The sequence below is a fragment of the Melanostigma gelatinosum genome (genome assembly GCF_949748355.1).
Source record: "Melanostigma gelatinosum genome assembly, chromosome: 11".
Taxonomy (NCBI): domain Eukaryota; kingdom Metazoa; phylum Chordata; class Actinopteri; order Perciformes; family Zoarcidae; genus Melanostigma; species Melanostigma gelatinosum.
The window spans coordinates 27007151-27019650 of NC_136644.1; the positions used below are offsets into that span (position 1 = coordinate 27007151).

General features: G+C 46.3%; 1 protein-coding gene across 1 annotated transcript in view; it reads right to left on the reverse strand.

Annotated features, from left to right (window-relative positions):
- LOC306784530 (uncharacterized protein) overlaps nucleotides 1-9979 on the reverse strand; it is a gene marked incomplete at its 5' end in the record, with an annotated part of 10603 nt that extends 624 nt beyond the window's left edge. Inside the window, 15 exons of the mRNA XM_079278565.1 lie at nucleotides 1-363; nucleotides 642-731; nucleotides 2503-2676; nucleotides 3105-3220; nucleotides 3333-3414; nucleotides 3858-3995; nucleotides 4077-4280; nucleotides 4599-4637; nucleotides 4715-4765; nucleotides 5383-5552; nucleotides 8644-8715; nucleotides 8913-8972; nucleotides 9057-9404; nucleotides 9665-9789; nucleotides 9873-9979. The exon at nucleotides 1-363 is cut by the window's left edge and continues 624 nt beyond it. Of these exons, the coding sequence (XP_079134691.1) occupies nucleotides 244-363; nucleotides 642-731; nucleotides 2503-2676; nucleotides 3105-3220; nucleotides 3333-3414; nucleotides 3858-3995; nucleotides 4077-4280; nucleotides 4599-4637; nucleotides 4715-4765; nucleotides 5383-5552; nucleotides 8644-8715; nucleotides 8913-8972; nucleotides 9057-9404; nucleotides 9665-9789; nucleotides 9873-9979 (1896 nt within the window). The 3' untranslated portion in view covers nucleotides 1-243. The remainder of the gene's footprint in view (nucleotides 364-641; nucleotides 732-2502; nucleotides 2677-3104; nucleotides 3221-3332; nucleotides 3415-3857; nucleotides 3996-4076; nucleotides 4281-4598; nucleotides 4638-4714; nucleotides 4766-5382; nucleotides 5553-8643; nucleotides 8716-8912; nucleotides 8973-9056; nucleotides 9405-9664; nucleotides 9790-9872) is intronic.
- Between the last annotated feature and the right edge of the window lie 2521 nt (nucleotides 9980-12500).

The following is a 12500-nucleotide window of genomic DNA, read 5'->3' on the forward strand; positions in this document are numbered from 1 at the left end:
TCCTGAGAGGCTGCTGTCTGTGAAGGCGTCGGCAGCAGCACCCTGGCTGTGGATCAGCGCCTCACTTCAAACTCTCGCTTTGAAATTGTGCAGTAAAAATAAAAAGCATCCTGTCACTTTAACATGACGCAATCCGAAATCACAGCAAAATAGCAGTAGCATTTGGCCCCTGAACGCACCTCAGACCAGCTTTAATGAGACTCGTACATGTTGAAATGCACTCTGCTGACACGCGGAGCTCGGTCAGCGCGTGTTGGCGATCTGTCCGTGCACACGGAAGCGGTAGAGACACGTGTACTCAACGTGACCCCAGTTAGAGAGGACTCGCAGCTCCACGCAGCGATGCGCCGCGTCGCTGGGGTTCTGCACGGGAAACAGAGAGAGAAGAAGAAGCGTGACCAAGAGAACTGGAGCTTGATTCTAATATTCTGCTTTCATGGTTAACTTCTGCCTCTTGGCACATTTACAGCACTAGCTGTTATTAATGTCACTGTCCGTCATTAAATCAACCAATAACTAAGCAGACAGAAGATGCGAGAGCGGTGAAGGTGCTTTCACAGTCAGCACATACGGAGCGCTCGCTGAGCTGGTCCTTTCCATACACAACAGGAAGCGGTTGTGTTCTCGTGGTATGAACTCACAGGCAGCCTGAAGGTCTGCGCTGACTCTCCGTCTTCATCGTAGGTGAAGGTTCCCAGAAGAGTTCCTTCTTCTACGTCGTCCTTCATTCCCTGGAGGACAGAAGAGACTCGATGAGAACCGTCAGAGTGAAGACGGTTCTCCAGCAGAACCGCTCGGCTGCTTTGGGCGGAGCGACTTCACAAGGTTCCAACAGACTTCTATCACAACGATCATCAGCGCCTCCGAACCTTCTCTTCCTACGCTGCATCTGTAATGAACAGTGACATGCAGCTCCGCTACAGGGACAGCTGTGCTGTTTAGAAGTGTGGTTGTACTTCTGTGTACTCCTGCAAACAGACAGGAGTACCAGCAGTAAAGTCATGTACTCGTTTACAAAAGTACAAGCGAACATTTTTTGATTGAACTGTTTTTAAATAACGACATGAATACCAACATCACCCGACCTCTGTCAGAGTGGGACTGATCACATGTCATTTTAAAGCTGCGGTCTTCTAATACAAAAATGAAATAAACATTGAATTACTCATTGTGTCTCTCAGGCTTTAGCTTTGTGTTTGCTCATGATGTCTGTAGGAATATCTTCAATACTTGAAATATGAATATAACTTGTTTGTTTCGTTAAATCTTTGCACGATTGTTTCGTTAGTTAATTTAATATTATTCTATTTCATTGTATATATTGTGCATTTTTATATTTTTACTCTGTTCATTTTATTGTTTTGCTTTAAAATGTTCCTGTTTGCCTTTAAATATAAATGCTGCTGAAGCAAAACAACGTCCCCTTGCAGGATTAATAAAGTATCCACCCACCCACCCATCCATCCATCCACCCATCCATCCATCCATCTATCTATCCACCCACCCACCCATCCACCCATCCATCCATCCACCCATCCATCTATCCATCCACCCACCCATCCACCCATCCATCTATCCATCCATCCATCCACCCATCCACCCATCCATCCATCTATCCATCCATCCACCCATCCACCCATCCACCCATCTATCCATCCATCCATCCACCCATCCACCCATCCATCCACCCATCCATCCATCCATCCACCCATCCACCCATCCACCCATCCATCTATCCATCCACCCACCCATCCACCCATCCATCCACCCATCCATCTATCCATCCATCCACCCATCCATCCACCCATCCACCCATCCACCCATCCATCTATCCATCCATCCACCCATCCACCCATCCACCCATCCATCTATCCATCCATCCATCCACCCATCCATCCACCCATCCACCCATCCACCCATCCACCCATCCACCCATCCATCTATCCATCCATCCACCCATCCACCCATCCACCCATCCATCTATCCATCCACCCATCCACCCATCCACCCATCCACCCATCCATCCATCTATCCATCCATCCACCCATCCACCCATCCATCTATCCATCCACCCACCCATCCACCCATCCATCCACCCATCCATCTATCCATCCATCCACCCATCCATCCATCCATCCACCCATCCACCCATCCACCCATCCACCCATCTATCCATCCATCCATCCACCCATCCACCCATCCATCCATCCATCTATCCATCCACCCATCCACCCATCTATCCATCCATCCATCCACCCATCCATCCATCCACCCACCCATCCATTCACCCTTACATCCACCCATCTATATATCTATCCATCCATCCATCCATCCATCCATCCACCCATCCATCCATCCATCCATCCACCCACCCATCCATCCACCCATCCATCCATCCACCCACCCATCCATTCACCCTTCCATCCACCCATCCATATATCTATCCATCCATCCATCCATCAGTTCTGAATTCCAGCCTTTTGTAGACCGGAGAACACTCACGTAGACCTCAAAGTCTCTGGGGGCGGAGTCTATGTGTCCGGCGGGGGCGTTGCAGCGCGGCAGGTGATCCAGCGTCACATGACTGACAGTGATGGTGTGAGACAGAGAGATCACCAGAGAGCCCTGGACGCCGTGGAACGCCCAACATCTACCCGGCAACAGCACCGGGTGGCCCTGAGAGGAGGAGGAGGAGACGCAACCATCCATTAACGCTAGCGGTTTAGCTGGTCGCTATGTTTATCTTGCAACCAGTGAACAGGAAGTGACCATATGTGGACTGAGGAGTGACGTAGAGACACCGTATACGTCTCTGGTAGAGACCTGTCAATCACCGTGTAGCCCCGCCCTAAAGCATCCCCTGCTTTATGGTCTGTGTGACTCTAAATGGACCATAATGTACTAAATGAACATCATGCTGTATTGAAGAAGACTTGAAACTAGAGATTGAGACATAAACTCATGTTTACAATGTTTACTGAGGGAATAAATCAAGAGAGAAGTAGAGTCATTTTCTATAGACTTCTATACAACCAGAGGAGTCGCCCCCTGGTGGACACTAGAGAGAATGCAGCTTTAACACGTGAAGCTTTGAAGAACTTTACCTGAATAACAGTGCGAGGACTTTCAGCCAGATACCAGAGAGGGATTCCAAACAGAGTCACACACGCTGAACGAATATGATACGTCTCTGAACACCTGGTACTGATCACACTGGCACCTACACACACACACACACACACACACACAAAATAAATTTGGAAGACAAGCCAATAACTAAATACGTTCACGTTGTTTGAATATTGGGGAATAAAGTGAGTGATGTTCCAAACCTTGAGTCTCCAGTGCAAAGTCGGCCATTTTGTCAGCCATCGGTCGTCCACAGTCTGAGCAGCTTCCTCTGTCGTCCTGCTTCTGGTTCACGTTCACACACAGTTGATACGGTGAGGAGATGTGTACTACTACATACTCTGTGTATTAGTACAGTGGAAACAGACAGCAGTACCAGAGTGGACGGGTTATAGACTCCTAAAACAATCGAGGTCAGTTCACGTGACGCTGTACTTAGAAGAGTGTGAACGTTATCGACGCTCTCTACGAAGACACCAGACTCATTCACAGAACACCGGTTCTACCGCTCAGGACAGCTGCTGCCTGCATCTGTCTAACAGTGTGTGTTGTGTGAGTTTGGTGAATCTGAACTGTTCTGTAAAACAGGTGGAAACATTGTGAATGAAGCTTGAAAGTGAAGCTGGTTCTCCCGTCTGTAATCAGAAGCATCGAGACCCAACGGTCACTTGTCCTGTGAATGTAACATTATGGGATTCAGCGTCGGTGTCTGAAGTCCCTCCTCCCACCTTGAGGCGGTCCGTGAGCCACTTCTCCACGGCCTGCTGGAGCTCCGGGGTCAGGTGGGTTTGGACGGGGGGGCTGCTGGTGTCGGGACAGGGTGCAGGAGGAGGCCTCAGCTGGATGGACGACCACTCCTGGGACAGCTGCAAGAAACAGGAAGTCACATTGGAAAAGGAAAAGGCCAAAGGACTACACGGCTGTGCGCTTCCTCAGCGGTGCGTCACCTTTGCATTCTGGGCCTCCAAAGCCCGGAGCCTGAGGCGGAGGCCGGCAGCAGCGGACCGGCTGTCCGTCCGGTCGGACAACATCCGCTCCACCAGACCAGAGACCTGCTGCTGCAGACGCAGCCGGTCGTCAGAGTCCGCCGCCGCCGCCGCCTCGAGCCGGGCTTTCACATCCTGCACCTCCAGCCGGAGCCTCTCCTTCACCTGAGAGAGGGTCAGTCGCGGTGAGAGGGAGGAACAGTGTCAGAGTAGAGAGTATGAGGACGTAAAGGACGTGGTCTTCAGTACGAGCCTCAACAAGAACAGGAAGAACCAGCAGAACGGGTTCTCCTGACATTACATGGACAGATGGAGATAGAGCTTGCACCAAGGAGCTGCTGATCACTTCACTGATGCTGACTGAAGATCACTGCCACAATACTGCTTTCATTGTTCACTAGAGGCTCCTCCAGCACTCCCAGTCTGTCTTCAGCAGACCTCCAGGAGTGAGGAGACGAGGAGACGAGGAGACGAGAGACTCACCTGAGAGAGGAGGTGCTCCTGCTTCAGCTGCTGCTCCTCCTGAAACCAACACAGATCACAGGTCTCACATCTGGAGGAACATCACACCTTAAATGTTTTAATCGTCTGACTTTTACCAAAAGATGTGTCATCTTAGCTTCTGAAGCAGCAGACACCACGGCCGGATCCTAGAACGTAAATATGTATCAGATAACAATGTTAAACGGAACAAGGCCTGTGATGCTGTTTGCACAAACACACAGGCCTCCTCTGTTCACACCCTTCATCATCGTTTCTTCACTTTAAAGGTTCAGACGCTGAGACAGAAACCTTCATCACCAATTTAACCTCATTAATAATAATTTCAAAGATGCTAAACAGAACAAAAGATGTAGAAAATAGATAACTACAGTCAGTTAAACAGTAACATTGATTCCTCGTGTGTTAGTGAGCTTTCAAATCATTAGAAGAAGAAGAAGGTTCCTGGACAAAGAACTACAACCAGCCGTAAAGTGAGCTACACCTCCTTCTCCTCCTCCTCCTCCTTCTCCTCCTTCTCCTCCTCCTCCTCCTTCTCCTCCTTCTCCTCCTCCTCCTCCTGCTGTCAGTCTCACAGTCTGAATGTTTAATGTCCCTCTCTTAAACAACACATAAATACTGCATTGTGCATTGTGCATTGTGCAGAACTGCAACATGCAAATGAAGAACTGGAGACAAAGACACATCAGGGAAGAACTTTGAGGATCTGAAGCATCTGCAAATAACACACACACACACACACACTGATGGAGATGATCTGCCCTACCACCACCTCGTGTGCAGGATGGTTGGTGTCGGGCTGAGGATGAGGAGGAGGGTGAGGAAGAGTGGCAGCATGGAGAACTGGTTGACTCTCGGGTTCTGTGTGCGACGAGGTCTTTGTGACGGCCAGACAGGAGACGAGGGAGGTCAAGAAAGGGAGGAGGAGCCAAATGCCTGGAGGAGGAAACAGGAGGAGTGAAGCCTTATGCTGCGTTCACACCGGTCGCGTTGATTTTTTGACGCGCGTCGAGATTACATACAAAGTCTATGCACAGACGCGATGAGACTGGCGCGCCTCGATTTTGCGATCCCGCGGCGCGTTGGACGCGTTATTGCAGTGCGGTGGACGCGGTGGACGCGTTGGACGCCGCAAAATCGCCAACGCGCGAGTTGAAATTTTTCAACTTCAGCGACATAATCGCGTGACGCTGTGGCACGATAGCCTATCAGCGTTGAGTTGCTCCCCCTGTCATCACTGGCTTCCTGCCGTTGTTGAATCAGGAAATAAATCCTGTAGCCGTCTGTGTTCACCCAGAGCTCTACGATACCTCATATCAACAGAGACCGGACCAAACTATGTGTATGCATGTGTGTGTGTAAACCATACGGTACAAACAATAGACGCTGCCGTATTTACGTCTACGTGACGTTATTGAGTGCTGGTGGAGCTGCTACGATGTTAGCATAGCCTAGCACCGATCCATCAGAGCTCCATTGAGAAGACCAGTAACCTACAAATCGGTATCATTACGTAGTTATTTCGGAGTCCCTTTTTGTCGGTTTATTGCCGTTGAATCACAGCCAAATCAGTTTATGTTGTGTTCCTACAGCTGTAGTAAACAGCGACCGGTGGCTTGCTAGACACAGTGAATACAGCTCGATACAATCCACGGAGCTCCTCTGAACAATATTATGAACCAGACATGACGGCGTTTGGCATTCCGACGTTTGAGGGACTTCCACAACACGTACAGAGCAGAAATTGTCCTTATTCCTCCGGTTGACGGCGGAAAACAATGGCGGTTAGATCGAGGCTTCCAGGACGATAAACCACGCCCCCTCTCCGGCGCTTCGAGATTTTGCGGCGTCTGGTGTGAACACGACCGGCGGCGCGTTGGACGCTTTTTTGCAGTGCGTTGGACGCTTTTTTGCAGTGCGTCAAAAAATCAACGCGACCGGTGTGAACGCAGCATTAGGAAGAGCAGCAGACAGAGAAGCATGGTATGAATACATGAACCTCGAGGTGTGAAACCTGTGACGACTCACTCAGTCACACCGCGCCCCTGCTAGACGATGACCTGGGGGGAAACCCCGAGTACAAACAAGTCTAAATGCTTTCAGGAAGTAGGTTCATCATCACGCGTAGTTTCTTCTCTTTGTACTTTTAGATCCCTGATGGAGTTTTTACTGCCGCTGATACTAATTATTGATCCTTATTAACAGATACAGATCTCTTGATGTTTGCTTACATCAGCTGGTCTACAAGGATCCAGACTTTAATCACTTCAACGCCCTGAAGTCAGTCGACCATCAAAAATACTAAATGTTGTACTTTTACTTTGTTTACACTCTGATGGTTAACGATAAAACTTTATTTACACTCTGATGGTTAACGATAAACTTTATTTACACTCTGATGGTTAACATTAAACTTTATTTACACTCTGATGGTTAACGTTAAACTTTATTTACACTCTGATGGTTAACGATAAACTTTATTTACACTCTGATGGTTAACGATACACTTTATTTACACTGTGATGGTTAACGATAAACTTTATTTACACTCTGATGGTTAACGATAAACTTTATTTACACTCTGATGGTTAACGATAAACTTTATTTACACTCTGATGGTTAACGTTAAACTTTATTTACACTCTGATGGTTAACGTTAAACTTTATTTACACTCTGATGGTTAACGATAAACTTTATTTACACTCTGATGGTCAACGTTAAACTTTATTTACAGTCTGATGGTTAACGATAAACTTTATTTACACTCTGATGGTTAACGTTAAACTTTATTTACACTCTGATGGTTAACGATAAACTTTATTTACACTCTGATGGTTAACGATAAACTTTATTTACACTCTGATGTTTAACGTTAAACTTTATTTACAGTCTGATGGTTAACGTTAAACTTTATTTACAGTCTGATGTTTAACGTTAAACTTTATTTACACTCTGATGTTTAACGTTAAACTTTATTTACACTGTGATGGTGAACGTTAAACTTTATTTACACTGTGATGGTGAACGTTAAACTTTATTTACACTGTGATGTTTAACGTTAAACTTTATTTACACTGTGATGGTGAACGTTAAAACTTTATTTACACTGTGATGGTGAACGTTAAAACTTTATTTACACTGTGATGTTTAACGTTAAACTTTATTTACACTGTGATGGTTAACGTTAAAACTTTATTTACACTGTGATGTTTAACGTTAAAACTTTATTTACACTGTGATGGTTAACGTTAAACTTTATTTACACTGTGATGGTGAACGTTAAACTTTATTTACACTGTGATGTTTAACGTTAAACTTTATTTACACTGTGATGTTTAACGTTAAACTTTATTTACACTGTGATGTTTAACGTTAAACTTTATTTACACTGTGATGGTGAACGTTAAACTTTATTTACACTGTGATGGTTAACGTTAGAACTTTATTTACACTGTGATGTTTAACGTTAAACTTTATTTACACTGTGATGTTTAACGTTAAAACTTTATTTACACTGTGATGTTTAACGTTAAACTTTATTTACACTGTGATGGTGAACGTTAAAACTTTATTTACACTGTGATGGTGAACGTTAGAACTTTATTTACACTGTGATGTTTAACGTTAAACTTTATTTACAGTCTGATGGTTAACGTTAAACTTTATTTACAGTCTGATGGTTAACGTTAAACTTTATTTACAGTCTGATGGTTAACGTTAAACTTTATTTACACTCTGATGTTTAACGTTAAACTTTATTTACAATGTGATGTTTAACGTTAAAACTTTATTTACACTGTGATGGTGAACGTTAAACTTTATTTACACTCTGATGGTGAACGTTAAAACTTTATTTACACTGTGATGGTGAACGTTAAAACTTTATTTACACTCTGAATAAAGGTATATTCACTTGACATTGTCTCTTTCTGAGAGGAAACAAGCGTAACTAAACACCGGACGACGGCGTGTCTCCGCGCTGCGATTGAAAATGATTCCAGATGACGCGTTAAATGTTTCACTTACACAGAAGTGTGATGAGGAGGAGGAGGAGACCGCAGGCCTTCCTCATGCGGCCGCTGACTGAGGCGTGAGCTGCTGCTGGGGGGGGAGAGAGGAGAAGTTTAACCTGCAGCGATTCTGAGAGAGCTGGAGCCGAATCACATGAGACGACTGTGAAAACACAAAGCTGCTGGTGTGGAAGCAGTGTGTGTGTGTGTGTGTGTGTTTAAATACGCTCAGCAACAATAGAAAACAAGGATACGTGACGTGTGGACCTGAAACATAAAACATACCTAAAGCTGTCAGACGCATTATTTGCAACTGCAATGCAACGGCCATCAATAAGACGGAGTCTGCACAAAACAAAAGAAACAATGAGATTATTATACAGACACACACACACACACACACACACACACACACACTCCAGTTCTCACCCGTCAGACTAAAGAAGGAACAGCTGATCCTGTCCCAGTATCCAGCACTGGGAGCTGCACTGTTCCTGCTGCTGGTGGCTGCTGCTGGCTTCCTGCGAGGAGCCTCGGAGGACGAGTACCCCGAGCTGTCCACGCCGCTCTGACTCAGCAGCTCCTTGTGGTTGTCGGGTCGGGTCTTCTCTGGGGGAACCGAGGGGCAGAGTGTGGGCGGAATCTGACCGCGGGTCGATGACGTGGTCAACGGGGGCCGAGGGGTCACCGTGGTGGAAACGTAGGACACGGTCCTCATGGTGGGCTGGGTCTGGGTCTGGGTCTGGGTATGGGTCCTTAACGGAGAGGGACTCAGGCCTGGGGGGGGGGGGGGGGGGCAGAAAGAAGAGAGACAAACTTAGAGACATTTGTTTTCAGTCACCACAGGGGCGTTCACTGACCTGTTTTATAATCAGAGAACTAAACGCTTTGTGTTAAACTCAGACCTGATTTCAGACTTCTGAACAGAAAGACTTTGAGACGAGGGAACAGGACGTGTAATAATGCTGACTCCTGCAGCTCCTTATTGACACAACATTACGTCATGATTACTCAACAGTGACAGTATGTTCTTTTACCATCGTACTGGTCAGCAGCAGCAGCAGCAGTGGGCGGGTCAGGACCGACAGAACGAGCATTGCTATTGGCTCTGCTGGGGGTGTGGGAGGCGGCCTTGCGAATCCCCGCCTTCTTCTTAAAGATCCTGACAAAAATAAACAAAAACGGAGGGTCAAAGGTCAAAGATTGCTTATCATTACACACACACACACACACACACACACGTACTTGATCGGGGTTTCGCGGTAGGAAATGTTCGTCACGCTACTTGAATCAGATTCTTCGTCTGAGTTGTAGTAGCCGCCGGACACCAGACGAGAACTCCTGCGAGACATGACTGAGAAAAGTAATAAGACATGAATTATTAATAATACACATATGTACATAGAGGGAGGAGATCAGTACAATCACCCACACACACACACACAGATCATCAGCAGCCTCAACCAGGACTACACACACTTTAAAGACAACGTTGCAGCAACACGCTAGTTTTAACAGCATCAGCAGCAGAGGGTCGTTGTATTCTAGTGGTAGTAGTAGTAGTAGGTACATGTACTTGTACAGACAGAGTATAAGCAGTACCAGCAGTAATGTGTACTACTTACACGCTGTGTGGTAGTAGTAGTAGTATTGTTGATGATGTAGTAGTGGTAGTACTATTGTTGATGATGTGACACACACACACACACACACACAGAGTACCGTAGCGGAGCCACCATCTTTAAAGTATGAACAGTCTAAACAGCTGGTGATGAAGATGACGAGAGTGAAGAAGAACAGAACCAGAGTCCAGCTGCGTTGTGCTCGTGTGTGTGTGTGTGTGTGACGCAACAGGCATCTTAAGACGAGCCATCTGATTGGTCGGTGCATTCTGACGGTGCAGGTGATTAGCATAAACCACAGATCACCAGCTTTAACTGGTCGCTGTGTTGCAAAACTCCTGTGGGAAGCAAACTTATCCTGCTTCATCTAAAGAAAGTAGAAACGCCAGAGAGGTGCATATGTATATATATATATATATATATATATATATATATATATATATATATACATACACACATTATATATCTAGATATATATATATATATACCCCCACAGGCCTCAGCCTGAAAACAACAGATACTTGTGTACATTCTGAAGATAGATAACAACACAATGAACAGGGTGGAATATCTGCATCTAACTATTATAACTTTTACAGTATATTACTATTTACGTGTTAGGTTTCCTCACATCCTAATTTCTCACACACACACACACACACACACACACACACACACACACACACACACACACACACACACACAGGACCTTTGCATTTGAGTCAATGTTCAGATGTTAGTGAGCTGTAACGTCTGCTGGAGCCTCCGTGTGTTTCACTGCACACGGTCAGAGAGTCCACCAACCTTCAGAGTCTGCCGCGTTGGTCCTGCAGCACACTGAGCCTCCTCTGGAGGAGAGGAACCAGCACACTGAGCCTCCTCTGGAGGAGAGGAACCAGCACACTGAGCCTCCTCTGGAGGAGAGGAACCAGCACACTGAGCCTCCTCTGGAGGAGAGGAACCAGCACACTGAGCCTCCTCTGGAGGAGAGGAACCAGCCCGCTGAACCTCCTCTGGAGGAGAGGAACCAGCACACTGAGCCTCCTCTGGAGGAGAGGAACCAGCACACTGAGCCTCCTCTGGAGGAGAGGAACCAGCACACTGAGCCTCCTCTGGAGGAGAGGAACCAGCACACTGAGCCTCCTCTGGAGGAGAGGAACCAGCACACTGAGCCTCCTCTGGAGGAGAGGAACCAGCACACTGAGCCTCCTCTGGAGGAGAGGAACCAGCACACTGAGCCTCCTCTGGAGGAGAGGAACCAGCACACTGAGCCTCCTCTGGAGGAGAGGAACCAGCCCGCTGAACCTCCGGATGATCAGAGACTCTAGCTACCGAGAGGAGAGGACGACAGAAAGGGAAGCTGTGGCTGTTAGTACCCGACAGATAGAGACAGGAAGTCACACAGTCACAGTCACGCTCACGCACACACACACACACACACACACACATGCAAAGAGGGCGTTGAGGTTTTATTTAGTTTACTTTTGACTATCTAGATCAGTGGAGACTATAACACTCGTGCACAACGCCTCTTTTCAACTTTACTGCATCGCCCTCTCTGTTCTCTCATCTCAGCTTCCTGCAGGTTCTGTGGTTCTGTGGTTCTGTGCGGACAACAGAACAGACTACATGCAGACACGTCTCTGTTCACTGTGAACGAGAACACGCCGTCGTACAGGAACTGATGCAGACTCATCAAGAGACGTCTCATTATCTTAAGCTGATATTACATCACTCACCTCTACACTTGAGACATCTGTCACACTAACTGTTACCGTGTTAGACTTTACATGATAACAACATATATGTATCTATTGTAACTCTATCTGTCTGTCTCTCTCACTCTCTCTGTCTGTCTGTCTGTCTCCCTCTCCGGGGGCGACCGTGGCTCACTGGGTTAAGAGGGTCGTCTGGGAACCGGAGTCAACGGTTCGATCCCCGACTGGGACGTGTCACTACTCGAAGTGTACCTGAGCAATACACTGAACAGCGGCTCTATTTTCAACTGTTCAATAAAATGACGCGAGCACAATATTAAATATTAACAAAAGTACAAACACAAAGTCAAACCTTCAAAGAGAAATCAAAACGAGTCTTTAGTTATTATAAAACTAATGAACAACATTTATGTTAAATATGATATATTCTGTTGCTTTTGACAGAAATACAACATTCGCAGTAAGAATACTACAGCAGAGAGTAATTAAAATAACTACATATACTTTAAACATGTCAGATATTTACACTTTAG